This window comes from Candoia aspera, chromosome 5, assembly GCF_035149785.1.
Source record: "Candoia aspera isolate rCanAsp1 chromosome 5, rCanAsp1.hap2, whole genome shotgun sequence".
NCBI lineage: Eukaryota > Metazoa > Chordata > Lepidosauria > Squamata > Boidae > Candoia > Candoia aspera.
The window spans coordinates 35,888,869-35,911,749 of NC_086157.1; the positions used below are offsets into that span (position 1 = coordinate 35,888,869).

Genomic DNA, 22,881 nt, shown 5'->3' on the forward strand with positions numbered 1-22,881 from the left:
CGACTCTAGGGGGCGGTGCTCATCTCCGTTTCTAAGCCTTGGAGCCGGCGTTGTCATAGACACTTCCGGGTCATGTGGCCAGCATGACGACACGGAACGCCGTTACCTTCCCGCTGAAGCGGTACCTATTGATCTACTCACATTTGCATGTTTTCGAACTGCTAGGTGAGCAGGAGCTGGGATGAGCAACGGGAGCTCACCCCGCCGCGCGGTTTCGAACCGCCGACCTTCCGATCGACAGCTCAGCGGTTTAACCCGCAGCGCCACCGCGTCCTTGGTTAATGACAGTACTTGGGACCAAGAAATCTGTTGCTAAGCGATGCAGTCATAAAGTGCACTGTCATGTGACTGTGCCAACTTATGACTGCAGTGCCAACTTATGACTGCCGTAGTTAGTCAAATTGTGCGCGGTCATTAGGCGTGACATCACATGATCACCTTTTGCAAACCCCTGCTGGCTTCCCCATTGGCTTTGTTTGTAGGAAGCTGGCAAAGAAGGTTGCAAATGGCAATCACGTGACTGCAGGATGCTGTGACCATCATAATTGCAAGCCGGTTGCCAACATCCAAATTGCAATCACATGACCATGCAATGCTGCAATGGCTGCAACTTTGAGGACCGGCCATAAGTTTCCTTGTTCAGTGCCGTCATAACTTTGAACGGTTGCTGAATTAGTGGTCTTCAACTGAGGACTACCTGTAAAATGTTCTTCACACCTCCCCTGGACTCTGTCTGCAGCTCGGGAAGGGAGGTACATCTTACAGTTTGGGAAACCCTGACATAGAGGAACCTTTATGCTTCTTCCCAAACAGATGAGAGACTCAGGGTAAAATCTGATACTTTCACCACCTACTATTTTTTTGCTCTAACTCTATACAATATTTTGGGAAAAAATCTATCTATGTGGTCGGTAAGATTGGACCCCAGCTTGATTGCAGATAATCAGTTTAAAAATCTATATATTAGGTACTCTGATACGGTTTTTAAATTTATTTTTCATGATAAATCATTTTTTTAACCATCAAAGGCTGATGTGCTGATAAGATCTGGCAAGGGAGGCATTACTGATCCTGCCACAAGGCTCTTTAACCGAAGGATAGAATTTTATTAAGGAAACGACGACGCAGCAGAGGCAGGCGGGCCGGAGGAAATCATCGTCACGTGCTCGGTGTTCCGCGGCTGCTGGCCACAGGAGGGCGCCGCTCCCGCAGCCAAAACCCCCCGGCTTCTTTGCGCCCAGTTGCCCGACTCCGCGTGTGGCCTCCGAGCTTGGCTCAAAATGCCCGGGTGCTGCTCGGAGATAAGGCTGCGGGGAAGAGCTCAGTGCGTCTCCTGGCTTCCCTGGGCCCTCTGGGGCAGCTTGATCCTGGCTCCGGCTTGCGGGTACGTGATCGTGAATTCGGTCTCCTGGTCGGTCCCCAACGAGGTGGAAGAAGAGCTGGACAGCTCCTCCAACGAAGAGGCGCTCCCCGCGCTGCTTGAAGACACGACCAGCCTTTGGAAGCAAAGCTACCCGGCCTCGGTGTACAAAGAAGAGGAGGAAATGCGGGCCAGGCCGGGAACGGGGAGGTCGAAGCAGATCGCTTCGCCGTCGCGGATGTTTTCGTACAGGCGGGAGAGCGTCAAAGGAGCAGACAGCCCCGCGCTTCCTCTGGAGCGAGCAGCCCGAACGGCCCGGTTCCTGATGCATCGCCACGGCTGGGGCTTCTTGGCCACGACATCAACCCAAGAAAAGGTACCCCCTTAAGCCGTCTCTCTGCTGGCAGCGCGAGACGAGAAGGCGCTTGCATTTCCACCCTCCGAGCGTTGCTCTGCAAGCGTGCGTTCCTCTTTTCATTCGAGCCTTGCTGCTGCCGTTCGAATCTGTCCAGCGCCGCGCGTTGTTCTCATTTGGGACAAATCCACAATTAAGTAGCGGCTTGAATGAAGTTGCTTAATCGGCTTCACTCCCTCCTCCTGAGAAACAGGAGGGCGATTTTGCCTCTTTAGTAGCACCCGCAATGTGGATTCAAAACAAAAACAACCCCCCAAACCAATCAATTAGACAAAGAATGTTTCCAGCTTCATTAATTGTACCAGATTCAGATTTGGTGTTTTGCTTTTTAATACTTAAACATGGGTACCAAATTATTAAGAGTTGCACAAAGTGTTCGTTTATTTATTTATTTATTACAATGATTTGGTGTGCTGCCTTATTTTACTACTGCAACACCAAAATTAAAGAATACCTTCCCCCATTACTTAAAGGACCCAAATATTTCCAGTTCACCAACAACGGTGCTGGGAGATACCTGTAATGTACTAATTTCATATTGACTGCTATAAATGGGAAAAGCCAACTCTGAAATTTTTAAAATGCACATCTTTAAGAATTGCTGCTCCAATAATGAAATGTGTTTTTACCCTTCACATGTTTATTCTTCTTACAATTTGGAGAGTGGGGATATATAAGAATTTTCCAGAAGAGCCATTATTTCAGCAATGAGATTTAGTTTGGTATAGTGAATCAGGCTAGAGACCCAGAGACTAGGAGTTCTAGTCTCATCTTAGGTGTAAAGCCATCTGGGTGTCCTTGGGCCAGTCACTCTCTCAGCCCTAGGAAGGAGGCAATGGCAATCCACTCCTGAAATCTTGCTAAGAAAGCTACAGGGACTAAAACAGGCTGTTGACCAGGAGTCAACACCTGACTGGAAGGCACAAAAAAGAGAAAGAGAGAGAGAGAGAGAAAAAAGAAAAAGCCCAACAACGATATGGAAATAGGATTTCAATAAAAGTCATACATTTAATTCTGAGATCAAATATCACATCTTCATGATGTTCAAGATGCTTCCTCTAATGTTTATTATGAAAGAAGCATCAACTGTGACTTCAGTTCCCAATATATGTCATTTTTTAAATATGCATTCCATTTTTACATAGTGGTAGGGCATACTCTGTAATTCATGTAATTACGATCTTTATCTTATCCTGGTTCTAAATAAATAGATGTGTTTTCATATACTGACTTCCCAAGACCAAGCTTACCAAGATCACTTTGAATCTTCTCTTTCTCTTCCAAAGTATTATCCACCCAAAGTATTATTCACCCCTCCTAGTTTTGGGGCATCTGCATATCAGATAAATTGTCCTTCAATTCCTTCACCCAGGTCATTAATTAAAATGCTGAACAGCACAGGGCCATGTAGCACTCCATTTGATTCTATTCTGCAAGTTGACATGGAGCCATTTATGAGCATATTCTCTCGGTGTGGTCAATCAGCCAATTGTCATCTACCAGTTGTGCCATCTACTCCATATTTTACCATTTTAATAATGAAATAAAAAAAGTATACACCTCTTAAGTTTACTCACAGAAAATAATGCTAAATATGAGATAGCCTGGGTGAATTTTAACTTAACAGGAAAGTCAGAGATTGCATGAAGTTATTGTGAGTCTAAAGAAATTAAACCAAGTATAACATGTTACAGGGTTTCCACAACAATCTGTAATCTTTCTAATTCCATGCAGATATCATGAAAAGCTAAGCAGGATTGGACCTAGATAGTATTTGGACTGGAGGCTCCCAGGAAATCCCAGGATAGTAGGGTACATTGGGAGATTGAATAATCTCTAGGAAGAAGGCAATGGCAGCTCACTTCCACATTATTGCCTTCAAAATGATATGTATGTGCTCATGAAGTCCTCAGGAGTCACACTTGACTCAGCAGCAATTTTGCTTTAAGCATGTTTATAATCTTTTCATTTAGAAACATAAAAATAATGTGAAAATTAATGTTTAATTATTTTTGTTCCCAACTAATCTCAAGTATTAGTAATATAAAAGTGATTAGATAGTCATTCTTTAAAGGTCTCCAGATATTGTTCAAGTTGAACTACAACTTCCAGCATCCCTCACTCTTGGACTTAACGCAACTGGGAGTTGTAATTCAAACACATATTGAAGACCAGTTTCCCCAGCCCTGCTTTAAAACTGTCAAGAGGGCTGAGGCCCTAGTTGAACACAGTACCCCATAAGCAGGTCTCCCTGGCACTTACCTTAGAACTAAGCAAGTTCAGACAAAATTAAGGTATTCCTTAGATCAAATAGTCCAGTGTTGGGCTTTAAAGGTCTTGAGCAACACTTGCAACTAAGCCCAGGCATCTGGTGTAACTACTGTAGTCCAGTACTGTGGTTTCATATTCTCCACCATATGAAGATTCCAAATAATTTCCTAAGACAGTTTTTTCCCCACACAGAATGTATTACATTATTTTTTTTTCTGTATGTAAACTGTGTGTGAGAGATTAACCCCAAAGGTAGTCTGCTGAGTAATTCCTTTCTTTGCTCAAGAATCCTAGGATCATAGCTTGATCCCCCACATAAAAAGCTCTAATGTATTTGTGGTTTGTGTGTTTTAGCCAAAGATAATACTAATTAACATGTAGTTACTCAGTTGATTGGAAAAGAGGGGTAACAAACCAATTTAAGGAAGGAAAAATTATGTTATCTTTATTATTTAAATTATTTTGTACATTTTAAAACCCACAACTTGTTTCAAGATACAGTTAATGCATAATACTAGGTTATATATGAAATATATTCGTAACAAGGTATAAAGTTTTATTTTTATTTACATATATTCAAGTTCTTGCTTTTAATTATAATTTATTATTAATTTTTTATTAATCCAAGTTTTAAATGGATTATCTTTTACTTTGACTTCTGGTCTAAGACTATAATAAAAATATTCTATTCCACTGTATAAGTTACACTTTCATGAGTTGTTATGTGGGTGTACGCAAAATAAAAAAGGAGTTCACGCAAATTACAACTGAAACATACATGCGTACATATATATGAGAGAATAAAAAGAAAATATATATCATTTCCTAACAGCTGTTAATATCTTCCACCTCTTTGTTGCTTCTTTCTTTCTCCTTCTATTTAATGGTGCTGCATATTCTCACAGTTAAAAGCTATTTAAAATCCCTCTGCCTTTTAAACAAGGCACTTATACATAATTTTGATATCCCCACTGAAACTGAAAACATACACAGTGTTTAATCTTAATTAGATTAGTTCAGTGGGGTTGTGTTTTGTTTTTTAAGGATAATATTTAAATACTAATTGTGTATATTATCAGTCTAAGAACTGTTGAAACACACACGGTGTATTTGTGTGTGTGTGTGTGTGAGAGAGAGAGAGATAATGAGAACAAGGCTATTTCAACCTTCATTACTTGGTAGCATTCTGGCTGTGTATGATAGGAATGGTAGTCCAGGGTAGCTGGAAGATTGGGAAGGCGTACTTGCTAACAAAAATATTTGACAACATATTCCTTTTTGTACCATGGAACCCTGTAATTCCATCTCAGCCCTATACATTACACACTTGATGTAATGATTGCCTTATCCCAACGAAGTCAGTCCCACTAGAGTTTAGTGAATAAAACTGATTTATTGAAAGGATAGTATGCAAATACGAAGAAAGCTGAGAATAAGCAAAAGCGCGCCAAATACAAACTAAAAACCCTCGCCTCCAAACTGATCCCGCCCCCACCCCACCATCGCAACCACCCCCTCCCGGGCCTGGCAAGCGTCACACATCTGCCTGGGAAAGTAACCTTGAATACATGTCCTAACCCAAACACACATTCCTTCAGGGCAACAGAAAGATAACAGCCTGGCAGAGCAGAAATTCCCCACCCCGCAGGTGATCGACACGGCTTAGAAACATGACATGTGAAACGTTACGATGTATGCAAACCATTGGAACAGTGAACATGACATATCGCCCCCCTTCCAGAAAGGAAATGATCTTACGGAGTAGGCTTAGTGGGATAAGCAGTGTGGAAATGGGTAACTAGAATAGGGGAGTGAACATCGTGGGCAGCAACCCACTCAGGATGAGGGAAATGTTTCCAGCGAACCAGGTATTGTAAGACAGAACGACATCATCGAGAATCCAGGATTTCTCGGACTTCAAAGTGTTGTTGACCATCAATCATGATAGGTGCAGGAGGGGGAGGTTGTGGATGCCAGCGGGCTGATTCGTGGAAAGACTTAAGGAGGCTGCAATGAAAGACAGGGTGTAAACGTTTAAGATTTGCAGGCAAATCTAATTTAAAAGTAACAGGGTTAATTTGAGCAACGATAGGAAAAGGGCCAATAAACTTAGGTGCCAACTTTTTTGAAGGTCGTGTAGACTTGATGAACTTGGTGGAAAGATACACCTTATCACCCACTTGGAAAGGTGACGCGGTGGATCGTTTGGAATCTGCATGTCGTTTGTAAGTGGCTTGAGCATCAGCAAGCGCCTGTTGTATAGTTGGCCAGGCAGCTGCCAGACGTGTAGCCCAATCAGCAGGTAAAGACGGGGGGGGAGGCTGGCTGAGGCAGTTCTGGGATGGGAACAAAGTCACGGCCAAAAACGGTATGGAATGGCACCTGGCCAGTGCTCTGATGAACAGCATTGTTGTAGGCAACCTCTGCAAATGGTAGGAGGTCGACCCAATCATCTTGTTGATAATTGACAAAAGCCCGCAGATATTGTTCAAGGGTAGAATTGACCGCCTCCGTATTTCCGTCCGTCTCCGGATGCGACGCAGTTGACAAAGCTTGGTTAGTACCTGGTAATTTCATAAATTCCCGCCAAAACTTTGACGTGAATTGTGTTCCTCTGTCCGTCACCAAGCGGGCAGGGCATCTGTGAATTTTGTACACGTGTACAATGAAAAGGCGGGCTAGCTGTTGTGCAGATGGGATGGAGGTACATGGGATGAAATGGGCTTGTTTAGAGAAAAAATCTTTCACCACCCAAATGACAGTTTTTCTTTGGCCAGGAGGTAGATCAACAATGAAGTCCATAGAGATCTCCTCCCAAGGGCAGGAAGGATTAGCCACTGGTTGTAACAAGCCCTGGGGTTTTCCCACTTTTCGTTTGGAAGCAGCACATACTGGGCAGGAATCCACGTATTCTTTGATGTCGCACCGTAGCGTTGGCCACCAGAATTGGCGTCTAACCAGATGAAGGGTCTTCCCGAACCCAAAATGCCCAGCCATCCTGTCATCATGAGATCGTGACAGAATGGTTTTGCGTAACGTCTCAGGTACATAGAGGCGATCATGCTTCCATGCAAAATCTTGTTTAAAAGTAACCTCGTTGAGGTTTGCTTGCAACCAAGTGTCAGTTTTTAAGTCGGAAAGAAACTGTTGTTGCAAGTCTGAGGGAACAGGCAGGCGAGGTGAAATTGAAGCGTCTTCCCAGCTTGTTAGAAGTGGCTCTTTATATATGACACACATAAGGCATTTGTACCTGTGGTTGCCTCTATACGATTGTTTAAAACATTTTTATTTGATTTTAATTTCTTCTGTGCCATGTCTGTTCTATTTAACTTGTAGTGAATGAATGGGGCATAATTCTCATAAATAAAAATGGATGACTCTTTAGAATAAACAAAAATGCAGTTTCCATAGGTTGCTCAGAATTCTGTTAGAAATATTTAGCTCTCTGCCTAGAATTATTACTCCCAAAACAATATAATACTTCATAAAATTATCATGAGTACTAGAAATGCATACAGTAACGTCTGTGCGCTGCGCTCGGGTTTGGCTGCAAGTCACAGCTGCTAGACTCATTTGGGGCTCAGTCCAGAGAGTCCCCACTAGATCTGGCACCGTACTAGCATCCTGAGGCTGGCGCAAAAGCGCATCAGCCAGGAAGTTGGTTTTCCCAGGTATAAATTTCAGTTTAAAGTCAAAACAACTAAAGAATTTTGCCCACCTAATTTGCTTTGGGCTCAGTTTACGAGAGGCAGTCAGTGCCTCCAGGTTTTTATGATCAGTCCAGACTTCGAATGGGTGGGTAGCCCCCTCCAATAAGTGACGCCAGCTTTCCAAAGCAGCTTTAACAGCAAAAGCCTCCTTCTCCCAAACGTGCCATCTCCTTTCTGTCTCTGAAAATTTACGGGAGAGGTAAGCACATGGCTTTAACTGTCCGAGGTTGTCCCTTTGCATTAACAGAGCTCCAATTGAGAAATCAGAAGCGTCCACCTGTACCACAAATGGTTTATCAGGATCAGGATGCTGTAGAATGGGTTCAGACGTAAACAGCTGTTTAAGGGTCTGAAAAGCCCTCTGGCATGCGGGTGTCCACTTTAGCAGCGCCCCCGGATTTTTCACCCTCCGTGTGTCCCCCAAACCTTTAGTTTTGAGCAACTCAGTGAGGGGTAGTGCAATTTCCGCGAACCCCTGGATGAAGGGCCGATAAAAATTCGCGAATCCAAGGAGACTTTGGAGCTGCTTATGCGTGCGTGGTGGCTCCCATGCCAAAATGGCTTCAATTTTCGTGGGATCCATTTCAATTCCTTTATTGGAAATCCTATAGCCCAGATAATCAATTTGCGACTTGTGAAATGCACATTTTGACAGTTTAGCATACAACTCTGCCTTTCTCAGTTTGCTCAGAACCTGTCTGACTAGATATACATGTTCCTCCATCATTTCAGTATATATTAAAACATCATCTAAATACACCAATATCCCTTTAAATAGGTGGTCATGCAAGACCTCATTGATAAGTTGCATAAACACTCCTGGTGCCCCCGCCAATCCAAATGGCAACACTTTGTATTGAAAAGCACCCAAAGGACAATTAAACACAGTTTTCCATTCATCCCCCTCCCGTATGCGAATACGGAAATATGCCTCCCTCAAGTCCAGCTTAGAGAATATTTTCCCCTTTGCCAGATGTGTTAGCATGTCCTTTATCAGGGGCAAAGGATATTTATTTAATATAGATACTGCATTGAGCCCACGGAAATCTGTACACAGTCTCAAAGTGCCATCCTTCTTTGGTTGAAACGGTACAGGTGCGCCTACTGGAGAGCTGGCGGGTTCAATGAAACCCCTAGCTAGATTTTTGTCAATGAACTCTCGTAGTGCTGCCAGCTTCTTCTGGGTCATAGAGTAAATTTTCGGACTAGGCAATTTCACATTAGGAACAAATTCTATTGCACAGTCAGTTTTTCGATGAGGCGGGAGCCGATCCGCCTCTTTTTCACCAAACACATCTGCAAAGTCCTGGTATTGCTCCGGCAGCCCTTCCAGCGGCTGGAGGACTTGCAGAGAAGTGGTTGCTGCCCTTCCCACCTCGTTGTCGTCTAGCTGGTCTTTCGCAGGGGCTTTATAAAATCCATCTGCGAACGTCACCGTTCGATGCACCCAGTTTATGGAGGGATTTTGCCGCACAAACCAGGGCATCCCCAAGATGACCAAAGGTCCCCCTACCGGTGCCACAATAAACGGTAATTTTTCCCAATGGCTGCCCATTTGCAAGGCAACCATCCCGGTAGAGTGGGTGACTGGTCTCCCCCCTGCCATGGTCCCGTCCAACTGGGTAAAGATCATCGGCCGCTTTAAAGGGAACGTAGGTAACCCCAACGCGATAACCACGTCGGGGTGCATCAAGGACCGTGAACACCCCAAATCAACCATGGCCCACAGTTCTATGGTTCGGGTGCTGGACCCCAACTTCACCCTAACGGTCAGGGTAGGGGAATCCCCACTCAATGAAACATGGTTGCGCCCATCTTCTGCTTCTTCCACCTGCCCCGCAGCGCCCTTTAAAGCAGGTGGCTGGCGTTTCCCGCCGGCTCATCGGTCTCCTGTTCCCTCTCTTCTCCAAAGAAGGGGCTGCCCTCCGGTTCCGCCTCAGCCAGGGCGGCTTTCATCTTCCTTGGTAGGGATGGCGATTTCCCAGCCGGTTTAGCTGGGCGATCCTCGGCTCGTCTTTTTGGGCACACCGCCGCCTGGTGCCCTTCCTTCCCGCAGCGCAGACATTGCCCCTTTGCAAAGCGACGCTCCCTCTCCTCTTCCCACGCACGGTGGCTGGGCTGTCCCGAAGAGATCGGAGCGCGGGGACTTTTGATGGTTTTGCCTTGCTTCACCGCCTTACGATGTGCGAAAGTCTCCAGGGCGTTTTCGGCGCTACCCGCTAGTTGAATCCACCCATACAAAGTCTTTGGGTCATCGCGCCCCAGAGCCCACCAAAGGACCTCAGTCCATCTTTAAACATCTCTACTAAGGTGGACTGGGACCAATCCTCAACTTTTCCAGCCAGTGCTTTGAATTCTAGCCCGTAGTCTGCCACTGACAGCGATCCTTGGGCCAGGTTCTTTAGCGCCCGTTTTGCCCTTTCTTGTGCCAGAGGGTCCTCAAAGTATTGCTTAAGCGCCCACAGGAACTCCTCAACGTCCTCTAGCTCTGGGGCCTCTGCTTGACACAGCTGGACGTACCAATCCGCCGCCCTCCCCTTCAGTCTATTTGCAATGGCATTGATTTTCCCCCTCTCGGAATGGAAACTCTGCTCCCAATCCTCCATGTAGCTATTAGCATTGGTAATGAAGAAGGACAGCTTCGTAGGGTCGCCGTCAAACTTCACAGGAAAGGGGGGGGGGTCTCACCGCCTCCAGCCGTTTGGCTTTTTCAGTCACATCTAGGGTCCTCCTCCCTGTCGTTGACTCTCGGAACCGAGTCCGACCTCTTCTCCGCGGAGATGGGGGTGGTGACTCCCAGCTAGCGTTCTGATCCCTAGCGCCCTTTCGTCTCCCCTCAGCCGACCCCGACTTCCCCCGGCTTTCCCTTAGCATCACCGCCAAAGACTCCAACTTCTCCTCCAAAGCCTTCATGCGCGCGGGGGTGACCGATTCTTCGGCCGCACCAGTTACCACTACCACTGTAGGTGACAACGGAGGTCCTGGTTTCCGGACCTTTTGGGCATCCCCTACAGCGGAGTCCTCGTCCTTGTCCCCCGTTCTATATTCGGCCCCTGACGTGCCTGTCGTTTCCGATGTTACCAACTGCTCACCGGGTAGTAGCCCCAGCTGTTCCCGGCGGGCCGCCCTCTCCACGCGGGCACTCCGGGCCACCCGCACCGTGGTGTCCGGTTCCTCTTCAATCCATTCGGCTTCCCATAGTAGAGACATCGCTAGCGCTCCCCGTCACAGGTAACCTGGCTAGGGGCTAGCGGGGTAAGTTTCTTTGATGATTCTCAGCTTTATGTAATGATTGCCTTATCCCAACGAAGTCAGTCCCACTAGAGTTTAGTGAATAAAACTGATTTATTGAAAGGATAGTATGCAAATACGAAGAAAGCTGAGAATAAGCAAAAGCGCGCCAAATACAAACTAAAAACCCTCGCCTCCAAACCGATCCCGCCCCCACCCCACCATCGCAACCACCCCCTCCTGGGCCTGGCAAGCGTCACACATCTGCCTGGGAAAGTAACCTTGAATACATGTCCTAACCCAAACACACATTCCTTCAGGGCAGCAGAAAGATAGCCTGGCAGAGCAGAAATTCCCCACCCCACAGGTGATCGACACGACTTAGAAACATGACATGTGAAACGTTACGATGTATGCAAACCATTGGAACGGTGAACATGACACTTGAATGATGAAGTCTTAATTGTCATTGTTTCTGTTTTTGCAGTATTTTTTGATATGAGTGTTGTCTGTCTGTACTATGAACACGCCTGCTGTCTGTCATTTACTACATAAAGGTCAAGAGCCAACGAACATAATTCGCAATTAGCTCCACAGGTCCAAACAAGTCCCATGTTTCTTAAAAGTGCCGTTAAAAGTTCTGCCCCAGAGCAAATTCTCTTTGAAAGTAAGACAAGAGTAACAGCATTTTTGGATGCAGCCTGTGGAAAAATGGGGGATTATGCTTCAGAGAAGAGGAGAGAAGAAAAACTTATGGTAATTAATATTTGGATGGTAGATCACCAAGAAGTCTCAGGGATGAAAGCTAATCTGGAAAGTCCAAAAAGTATTGTAGAAAGAGGCAAGAGCAATCCACTATTCTATTGGTTACTCCCCAAAACTACTTGGAGATATGTATACATATATACACCAAGAATCTATCTCAATTAAAGGGAATTTTCATGTTCAACAGTTACATTTAAAAAAAAATCTTTCTTGCACTAAAGATTTTGCCATTCTTGCTTAGAATAAAGGTCAAGGTAAAATAGCACCTTCCCAGCTTGTTAGAAGTGGCTCTTTATATATGACACACATAAGGCATTTGTACCTGTGGTTGCCTCTATACGATTGTTTAAAACATTTTTATTTGATTTTAATTTCTTCTGTGCCATGTCTGTTCTATTTAACTTGTAGTGAATGAATGGGGCATAATTCTCATAAATAAAAATGGATGACTCTTTAGAATAAACAAAAATGCAGTTTCCATAGGTTGCTCAGAATTCTGTTAGAAATATTTAGTTCTCTGCCTAGAATTATTACTCCCAAAACAATATAATACTTCATAAAATTATCATGAGTACTAGAAATGCATACAGTAACGTATTTGAAGGATGTTTTTTATTACTTCTGCACTACAGATATTCTTTTGTTAGTTTCTAAATAGTGTATGATTAAAAAAATACTAAATTTAATCTGAAACACTGAAAAAGAAAATAAAAATCTGTCTGTGAGAAAGAGGATATAACTCCCTTTCTTTTAAATCAATGCTTTTCTATTTCCTTTCTTAGTGTTTCAGATTAAATGTGAGAAATTGCAAATCACTTCTGATATCCAATAGAGTTCAAAGTAAGTAATACCTGTATCTGGACTTCAAACTTGCTGGGCTAGAAACCAGGAGTCTGTGAGTTCTAGTCCTGCCTTAGGTGTGAAAGCCGGCTGGGTGACCTTGGGCCAGTCACTGTCTCTCAGCCCAACCCACCTCACAGGGTTGCTGTTGTGAGGAAAATAGGAGGAGGAAGGGGTATTAGGTATGTTCGCCGCCTTGAGTTATTTATAAAAATAATAAAGGCGGGATAAAAATAAAATAAATAAAATAAAATGTTTTATAAGACCTGATTATTTGGATTTTTCAGATCCAAGGGACACCATTTGGGAATTGTTTATCTATTAGTGATGGCCCCACAGACAACAGCACTGGAATTCCTTACTTCTACATGACTCCAAAGGATAACACTGTAGCTGACCTGATGAAAAATTCAGTGGCTTCATTGACATTGCCTGAGGCAGAAGGAGATTCCTGCAGGTACAATGGTTTTAGAAACTTTTATAATGACACTTTTCAGACCTTCAGCAACTTTCTAGGGTCTTTCTAGATTGCAGTTGCAGCACAATAAATGTATTGTTAGTCCTCATTTGCTTTGACAGATGCTTGCATAATCCTCTTTCAGCACTCACTTTACAATAAGTTATTATTACTGTAGCTGAGAAAAGGTGATTCCATGTCGAGAATAAGTCTGGATGTCAACGCCATCTCTTGGATCGTTTCTTTGACATCTCAAACAATGATGTCTATAAAGCCACTCCTTGTTTAGCGGCTACCTTGTTTGACGTTCACAGATACGATGGTAATAATAATTATTTTTAAAAAATCATTTTCCGACCAATGCATGTATTTACAACAAAATTTTGTGCCCCTGACAACAAAAGCCTTCAGTGTGAAACTGATTAAGGTCTGGTCAGTTTCAGGCAGCAGCACCAGCCCCCCAAGGTTCTGATCAACTAATTAAGGTCACAGAGCTAAGCTTCTTAACTTGCAGTTAGCATTTTTAGGGAAGTGTTGCCCTGCTGTTAAGCAGCTCAGGAAGAGATAGCTTGTTTAAGCAATCTCTCTGCCCCGCAAGAGGGCAAAAAGGTAAAAAAAAATGGGTCAGGCACAGGACACTGTATGAACCAACTGTATCTGAATGAGACAGCAGCAACCAGTGATCTTTGCAGGGTCTCTTTCTCTCTCTCTCCGTCACTGTTCAGATTACAGTTGCTAAACAAGGAAAGGGCATGGCATGTATAGCCAAGCTATGTTATCTTATTAATCTTTTTAAAGGTAACTTCTTTTATAAGCTGAACACCTCACTGTTATTACGTAGCCATTCAAAAACAAAAATGTAAGAACATCTCTATTCCTGTAGTGGTTGTTCTGGAACTCCATCAACTCTGAAATTGAATCCAAAGATGTGGAAGAAACTAGATCAGAAAATCAAGCTCAGTTATACAGTATATCTAGGATAACCAATTCAGCAGCTATATTTTACAACTCAGAAGCAAATGGCAATATAAGTTTTTCCCAATTCAGTTGCTTTAGAAATAAACTTTGCTACATGAGCATCTGCAGTCCACTTAAAACTGATGAGTACAAAGTTGACTTTTTATATTAAGAACACACATGCTTTTTCCCAAGTTTGTGATAAGGAGATATAGCAAATTCTAAACAGATGAACTAGTACTATTCAAACAAACAGGCGGGCAGCCCACCAAGTAGGGTACAAGAGCCTTGAGCCAGGCAAATGTTGAGTTCTGTCTTTATTGGACCAGTGGACCCCAATCTGAGTCACTTAAACAGCTGACAGTTGCTGAGCTTGAAGTTCAACATACTGCCTTAGACTGACCTGTAGTATTAGTGATGCAGTTCCAAAGCTAATATAATAGTACAGAGAATTAACAAAGCTGGAATGATTTGGCAGAGTGAGGTTGCCATCTCAGGTGGCTGATGTTTGAGGTTATAACGGAATGCTAAGCTGTTTAATTTTACTGTAATTGTACCTAAGGGATAGAAAAGGCCTATGGATTTCTATCTTAACAAAACCTTGTTAAGGTAAACTTGATACTCGTAATCTTGCTTTGGGGGAGAAAAGGGGGGAATGTAATACAAAAACAATTTGCAATTTCATAACATACTCACCTCAGCAGGTAACAACACCTAACTTATCTTGGAAACCAAGCAGTATCAGACCTGGTTAATGGATAAGGGAGGACATGGGAATTCCAAGGCTGAAAGCAAGACTGAGAAGTCAAGAAGGCAGTGGCCAACCACTTTCATAAAACTGCCAAAAAGGTCCGCATGGATGCAATCACCAGGAGTTGGACTCAACCTGGGGCCTCTTTACACAGGCAATAGGAGTGACCAGCTGTTTCTTGGGGGAAAGAGCAGTTTCAGGAATATGTAGTCCTGAACACTCAGCATGGAAGATGCTCAGCTCTTTCTCTGCTGACAAGGTTTCTATTCCACATGACCACCTTAAGTTGCTTTTCTCTTAACAAGATTGAATTGCAATTTTTCTATGACGGATAGATATCTAGAACCTGAAGGCAGGGATGTGAAAATCACGATGACATAGGATATCAAGTGATACAACAATGAAGATGACAATTAAGCATTAAATTTCTCACTACTTCTCTGCTTGAAGCCATCCTCTCTGAAAGGTATATCATTATCTATATATTTATTCAGGTAGCTGGCTACTCAACAACAACAAAAAAAGGGTGGGGGCAAGTAGTTTTCCTGGATCTTATTGCCACAATGCCTATCTAAAAAACAGGGATGATGATGATGACACAGAGCACAGAGAGATAATCGTGACCACCTTTGAAACTAGTGATCACTGTTAGAAAAATAATAGACCCAAGCTCTCTTCCATACAGGACCAAATGTTGGTATGTATACATTAGAACCATGAGTTAAAAGTTACTGGTAGGCCAGATTCTTAATATTAAGTCAATTAATTAAGTTAAAAGATACTTTAGCTTTTATATCTCATTTTCAGGACAATTTAGAATCTCTTTTGGGAGCGGATTTTCTTAAGCTCCTTTTATTATTGTGAGGTGATGGACGCTGCTGTCAAGTGTCTCTGATCCTATAAAACTGTTTGATATCTGTTCCCTTTTCTTTTCATAGTCAAATTATTGACTGAAAGACAACACCATATTTTACATTTTCATTGTGAGACCACCAATCTTTAACTTGTCAATGACCATAATTCTGCTTGTCTTGTTTAATCCTAAGCATCAATACCCCGTATCTACTGTACTTGGTAGAAATATTTAAATTGAGCAGTTATGGCTTCTGCCAAATAATCCTGAGATATCTGCCTTCATAGTGTATTAAGAAGCATGTGCTCAGAATTCAGGTCCCCTGAATTGAGTTTCTTTGTGTTTGTTTCTGTATGTATGTATTTATTATATTTTTATCTGCTGCAATTGAGAGATTCTCAGTGGTTCATTGGCTGAGAAAGATAACTTTTTAAAAAAGGCTGTAAACCAGGTTAAACTTATAATGAGACAACTTATTGGACAAGCTATACTCTTGATGGCTGCTGTAGCGCACTGATAGAATTCTTTTTTCCTGACAACTGTGAATGATCAGATACAGAGAAGATAAAATGGTCCCTCCAGTAGATGTGATGGAATTCTGTAACAGCATTGTTACAGAAACATATATTTTAATAAGCATAAATATATTTTAATGCTAGTTTCTGAGCCATTTGAAACTGGGAATTTATGTTGAATAAAAGATTAGAAAAGTAGTAGGTGGAATACAAAAAAATTATCAGCATATGATTCACTTGGAATTGCATTAAGACTTTGGGTCCTCATAATCTACAACCCATTTATACAGTTTTTTGAGAAGACTGAATATATTGTGCTTACAATAAATAAAAATATTTTCCAGTATTAACATAAAATAGTCAGTTTAGTTCTGTTAGTTTATTTCTATTAATTTCATCATGTATAACATTATGTGCTGTCAGTTCATGCTATTTTTATTGAACCAAACCACACTGCATGATAAACAGATTAAAAAAATTATTACAACAACCACTTTGTTCAAACTATATTTTTCTGTTTTCCCTTCCTTACCCATGTAACCTGTCCTCAGTCTTTACCAAAAATACTCTGATATTAATAATGAAAACACTGATCTTTTTTCTGTATTCATTTCCTGCATATCTGTAAATCTGTCTGTTAATTTTTACTGAATTGTTCTGTTGGAGGGTATAGAAAGGAAGTGGGAGGAAAGGAAAAATCTATAAGGTTTCACTTGGGAGAGAGTTCCACAAATGCATCTTTCCTCTGAGAACCATTTCACAGGGATTTCCATCTCTTCTGATTCCATCTCATCTGGAATTTTTACAGAGTAACAAGGGTATGGTCCCAGACAGGTGCCCATTCATTGAATACCTACTCAAGTGAAAGTGCCTGGTCACAAAACACTCATTTCACAAAACAAGTAACCAGAATATCTGTAGCTCAGGGTTGAAGTGTGGGGTCCTAGGGGCTCTCTGAGCCGGGTTGTTTGCTTGCAGATGTTTCATTTCCCAACTAGGTAACACACTGGTACCACATATGGGCATCAGTGCTTCAGAAAGCACGCAAATGGGAGAAATTTGCATGTAGGCAAATCTCCACCAAGGAACAACTGTTCTTTCTACATGAATGTCTACGACAGCATGCCCTGCCCACCAGTGTCAAATACAAACCTCCAATAAACTGCACAGCTGGATGGAAAATAGCTGAACAAAGTGGCCAAAAAATGATACGGCTAATGATCATGGATGCTCACCTCAGACTAAACAAATACCAGCACGCTGTAGATAACCTCAAGGAGCAACTGGAACAAACCATGACCCCAAGCTCATTAAAATGCTGACAACCCCTATCAAGACCACATCCCTAAGACAAGCTGAACAAAGGAAAACAAAACTCCAAACCAAACTGCTGAAGCTAAACCCCGGAAGCAAAGAGGTACCAGAACCCGAATGGGTAGTCAACACGTCCAGCCACCCACTAGCCACTGCAGAATACAACGTCCTCCAGAAAGGCCTCAACTATAACATAGATGGTGCTAAAGAGGCAGAATTCTTTGCAGCCATAGAAGCAGCATTTAAAGCCACAGGACTTGCCACAGAGACCAGAGAAAACATAAGGCAGACAATCATACCACAGGCCAGAAGAACAGAAAATCAGAACCAACTCAAAGCAGAGCAGCCCTCAAAAACCCAAGGAAGGACCAAACCATCATCATCCTCCCAGCAGTCGAAAGCTGAACCACAGTTATCGTGGATGAATCACAACATATACAAAGAACCAAAGAATTACTGGAAGACAAAGAAACCTACATCCCAGTAAACACCAGCCCAATACAGAAACTAGACAGCCTGACCAAGAGAACCCTTAACCACCTAGCCAAGAAAGGTCAAATCACAGAAGAAGAACAGTAGGGATGAAAAGCACTGGACCCATCCTCCCATGCTTCTATGGACAACCAAAAATACACAAGCCTGTCATACCTCTTCGTCCAATTGTATGATTACCAGGGATCCCAAGATACAACACAGTGAAAGAACTTACAAAAAAGCTTGGACATCTCACAGAGGGGAGCAAATATTGTATCAACTCCCCACTACAGTGCCTCCAGAAAATCAAAGACCTAAAAATAGATGAAGATGAAATTATGGTTTCATTTGATGTCACAGCACTCTTTACATCCATAGACCCAGAACTAGCGAAAGAATCCATGGCAGCAGTGCTACACAACACACCCAACCTAACCAGGTACACTAAGATTGAAATACCCAGAATCATGAACCTCATCAACCTCTGCCTCACCACCTACTTTCAGTTTGGTGGACAAATATACCAAGTCAGAGGAACACCCATGGGACCACCACTCTCAGGACCCACAGCAGAAACTGTAATGCAGCATCTAGAAACTACAGCACTCCCACACGTGCAACCAAAACTATGGATCCAGTATGTAGACGACACCTTCATCATAATAAAAAAGGAACAACTAGAGAAGACACATGAAGCAATCAACATCTTCAAAGGAATAAAATTCACAGAGGAAGAAGAAAACAACAACATACTATCCTTCCTGGATATCTTCATCAGCAGAGGAAATGACAGCAAATTAGAAACACAAGTCTATCTAAAAACAACTCACACTAACCAAGTCCTCCATTGCCAAAGCAACAACCGAACCTCCCACAAGAGGAGCTGTGTAAGAACATTATTCAGACAAGCACAAATGCACTGCAGCAACCAACAACACCAGAAAAAGGAAACAGGCTGCCTATACAGCATCTTCCAGCAAAATGGATAGGATGCAACTTGATCAAAAAGTGCCTGACCACTCAACACACTACAGCACAAGCAACACAAACTATTTAAAGGATAATACTGCCATACATCAGAAAAATCTCAGAAACAACCACCAGACTATTACAACCACATGGCATCACCATAGCACACAAACCAACTAAAGCCCTCCAAAACATCTTAAGCAAACCAAAAGACCCAGTAGCCCAAGAAGAAAAAACAAGAGTCATCTACAGCATACAGTGTAAGGACTGTAACAGCCACTATGTAGGATAGACAGGCAGAAGACTAGCAGAGCACATCTGTGAACACCAACACAGTCAGAAGACACAATGAAAACTCCTTAATCTCTCAACACATGGACAGACTCAACCATAGTTTCAACTGGGAAACTATCAGCATCCTAGACCAAGCTAAATCCAAAAATGCTAGGGAATTCCTGGAAGTGTGGCACTCAAGACACATCAGCTATCAATAGACACATAGACATAAACCACATTTACACACCATTCAAAAGAGACAATAACAAAGTGAAGAAGGAAACACAAAGACCAGAACACATCCTCTACAGCAGCCTACTTCCAGATTAACACCAGACAAAAAATCAAACAGAAAACAATACCCTAATCAAGGAACTACCAAGGAGGGAAACAATCAAGCAGACAATCAAGCAGAAAACAGTACCCTAATCAAGGAACTTCCAAGGAGAAAACCATACCCCCACCAAAACTGACAGGGCAAGCTACTGTATATAAACAGGGAACAAACCACAGACTCACTAGCACTGGTGATGTTACCTAGTCGGGTTGTGAAACTTCTGCAAGCAAACAACCAAGCTCAGAGAACACCAAGGACACAAAACAAGTAAAGTGGTGGCAACAATACAAGCAACCTAAGAAACTGAATGCAAAGCAGAAGTGGGGCATATGACAAAGCACAAATTTATTTTTATTGCTTAAGAACGCTCTACAAACACAACTTCCTTTTTCATTCCACCCCTGCAAAATATATGATTTGCATATATATCTTATCTAGTTATATGAGGCAGTGCTTCAAAGTGGAGTACTCCAGACCATCTGGATTTTGTATTCATGGGCAAGGTAAAAGTTTCTGTCAAGGGAAAAACTGCCTGCAAGCAAGCAATAACATCTCAATATTTTTTTTAAAAATCCTGGAAAATTTCCAATTCATTTTGAGCCACAGCTGAGCCAAAAGTAGAACACTGGGAGCAGCACCAAATTCTGCCTGGAAGGGCCTTCAGTCAAATGCTGGTTGCATCAGGACTCAGCAAAGGACTCTGAAACAAACAAACAAACAATACTTGATTCCCCCTATAATTGAAAAATAAAAATGAGCTTAAGCCGTTCCTTTGAATCTATCTCCATAAATCAGTATTGCTGTTACATAGATTTGGGCAGAAACAACTGCTAATTTGATACAGAATTTGAGTTAAAAATATTTATATCAGATATTGTTTTTTTTCTAGATTAGAAGTAGCTCCTACAATTAGGCAAATAAATGCAGTTGTAAGCACATGGGTCTTTCATATGGAAAGAACATTACTAAATAATGATTCTGTTTTGGATTGATTTAGGTATTAATTATTATGCATCCCTGTGCTTATAGAAAAACGATTGTTGATCCCGATGACCCAAGGTGTACCAGGCTAATTTTTACTGGAGAGATGGTTACAGTGCCTCCAGAAGAACTGGAATCTGTCAAGCAAGCTCTGTTTTCTAGGTCTGTATGAATCTACTGTTACCCTCTGAAGTGTTTCTGATGGGGAGAGCGGGAGAGAATGTAGAATAAGTATTTGGGAGTATAAGGAATTGTAAGCACTGCCTTCCTGAATACCAGAAAGTCTTTGGACGAAATTACTCACTAATCAGATCGTAATTGAAAGCAAAGATTCCTTCCACCCATTATTAAGCTTTTACATTCCTTTGGTCAAACACTTAGTTCTCCTAGTGGTATCACTGTAACTGAGTAATATCCAAGTTTAGCATGAGGGAATAATGAGCAGCAAAGTAGCTCAGCAAATTAAATGGGTTTTTCTTACTCTGGGATAGCTCAGGCAATTTTAAGATTATCACAAATTAAACTGTCTGAACATGGAGTTTCCTAGACCCTTGTGGCATGTATTATTTCTCTGTTTATTCTGCAGCTTCCTTTTGCATGAATCCCATATTATAATAGAACTAGAATAATTATTTTGAGTTCTTTCCCTCCATTCTTTCCAAGCCATGACATAATGTATAGATATATAGCTGAATAAAATGGAAAGCAAAAAGGATTATCTTTCAAAAGGCATAGTGCAATGATTAGCCAATACAGTTCAAACCATCATTGTTTAAATGTTCACTGCTGAACATTTATAATATGTTACAAATAATATTACAAATAATAGTAATTAACTGCTGAGTTGTCATAGACAGGTTTATAAAATAATATAAACCAATCATTTCTAGCTGTTTGGTTGTTGTTCCAGGCACCCCATAATGAGAAAATGGCCTCGCAATTATGAATGGTTCTTTATGAAAATGAACATTGAACATATATGGCTACAGGACTGGTATGGAGGAATTACAACCATTACATTGGAGGAATATTTCAGAGCAGTTCCTAGTAAAGCTTAATTGATTTTTTTAGTATGAGAATTCAGTGTTTTCATATTTAATTCAGAACAAAGTGTTTTATATATTATGTGATCAGGTATTTATTTAACAATATTTTTGTGCAAAGTTTTGAATGTGGCTCCATCTTAACTGGAGCAGAATAATTTATGAACATTAGAAGATCTTACTCTGGAGACAGGTCATACTAAATTACTACTTAATATGTTTTGAATACTTTTGGATTTTTATAAATATAAATCCCACAGGATGTATTGTAATAAATTCTAAAACTGGACAGAGATTGCAAACCAAAATGAAATGAGTGATATAATGATTGATATATTAAAGCCCATAACTGCTGTTAATTGAAACTTCTAATAACATATTTTTCATATGTGTAGCATTTTAATTAAATTGACATTACAGACTTAATTCTTCCTTAGGTACAAATTTGTCTTTTAAATGAATGATTTAGAAACAGCCTTGTGGATAAACACACTTTATGAAAAAATAGAGAATAGCTAAGATATCTAACTTTCCAGAAACGATTAAATAATTCACTATTCCTCCCCTCACTATTTCAGACCAACATACAACATAGTAAGAGTAGAGCTGGCAGTTATGGTTCTGTACATAAATCTTCAGCTAACACGTGTCCCTACTTCTCCTCAGAACTTCCTTTCTTCAGGAAGAAGAGATCTGAAGTTTTTACTTCATTTTCAAATATTATATTTTTGCTATTTTTTAAGTCTGAACAAACTATGGAAAGTATTAACAATAGATTATTAAAACAAGTGAACTTTCAATTTTATTTTATTTATTTGACTGACTGATTGATTGATTGATTGATTGATATCCCGTTTTACATTGGCGAGTTCTCAAGGTGACCAAAGAAAGCTAGAAATGATGAAGAGTTAGTTAGTTGATAAACAATTTAAAACCACCACTAAAATTTAAGCTGAGTCAAGTATTAAGGCTCAGGCCTGGATCAGGATTCTAACTTCAGGACTCAAAATCATGTTTGACCCTTCAGGCCTGATATCTCTGCTGCTGACAAACAACTACCAATCTCATTGGCACCGACTGTACAAAAAAACTTTTCAGTCTTGGCCTCTCTCCTGAATATTTAGGCCAATTAAACCTGGAGAAGGCCAAATCATTAGTAAAAGAAAGAATTAGGGACATTGATCGCCAAAATGACGTTATTAGTGCTCCCGAATTCTATTGTCAAATACCAGATATCCGCAAACCCTCTACTAGGGTATCTATACAATCTAACTTTAAGCAAATATAGATGGGCTTTTTCCAGATGCCCTCCCTTCAACGCTGCTGGCAGGAAGATTTCATGGGACTCTTTATTCACAGAGA

At 41.6% G+C, this 22,881-nt stretch overlaps 1 protein-coding gene across 1 annotated transcript; it reads left to right on the forward strand.

The window, feature by feature from the left end:
• Positions 1 to 1,213: 1,213 nt before the first annotated feature.
• Positions 1,214 to 21,812, forward strand: CREG2 (cellular repressor of E1A stimulated genes 2). Its single transcript, XM_063304966.1, has 4 exons — positions 1,214 to 1,736; positions 12,880 to 13,049; positions 20,525 to 20,638; positions 21,387 to 21,812. Exons 1-4 carry the CDS (start codon positions 1,281 to 1,283, stop codon positions 21,532 to 21,534), a joined length of 888 nt encoding a protein of 295 aa, XP_063161036.1. The 5' UTR covers positions 1,214 to 1,280; the 3' UTR covers positions 21,535 to 21,812.
• The last annotated feature ends 1,069 nt before the right edge of the window (positions 21,813 to 22,881 follow it).

Excerpts from the sequence above, each read along its gene's own strand:
- CREG2 (XM_063304966.1), top strand. The coding sequence starts at position 1,281 with ATGCCCGGGTGCTGCTCGGAGATAAGGCTGCGGGGAAGAGCTCAGTGC. Across the intron at positions 1,737-12,879 it reads CGACATCAACCCAAGAAAAG|ATCCAAGGGACACCATTTGG; the intron begins GTACCCCCTTAA and ends TGGATTTTTCAG. Across the intron at positions 20,639-21,386 it reads AAGCAAGCTCTGTTTTCTAG|GCACCCCATAATGAGAAAAT; the intron begins GTCTGTATGAAT and ends TTGTTGTTCCAG.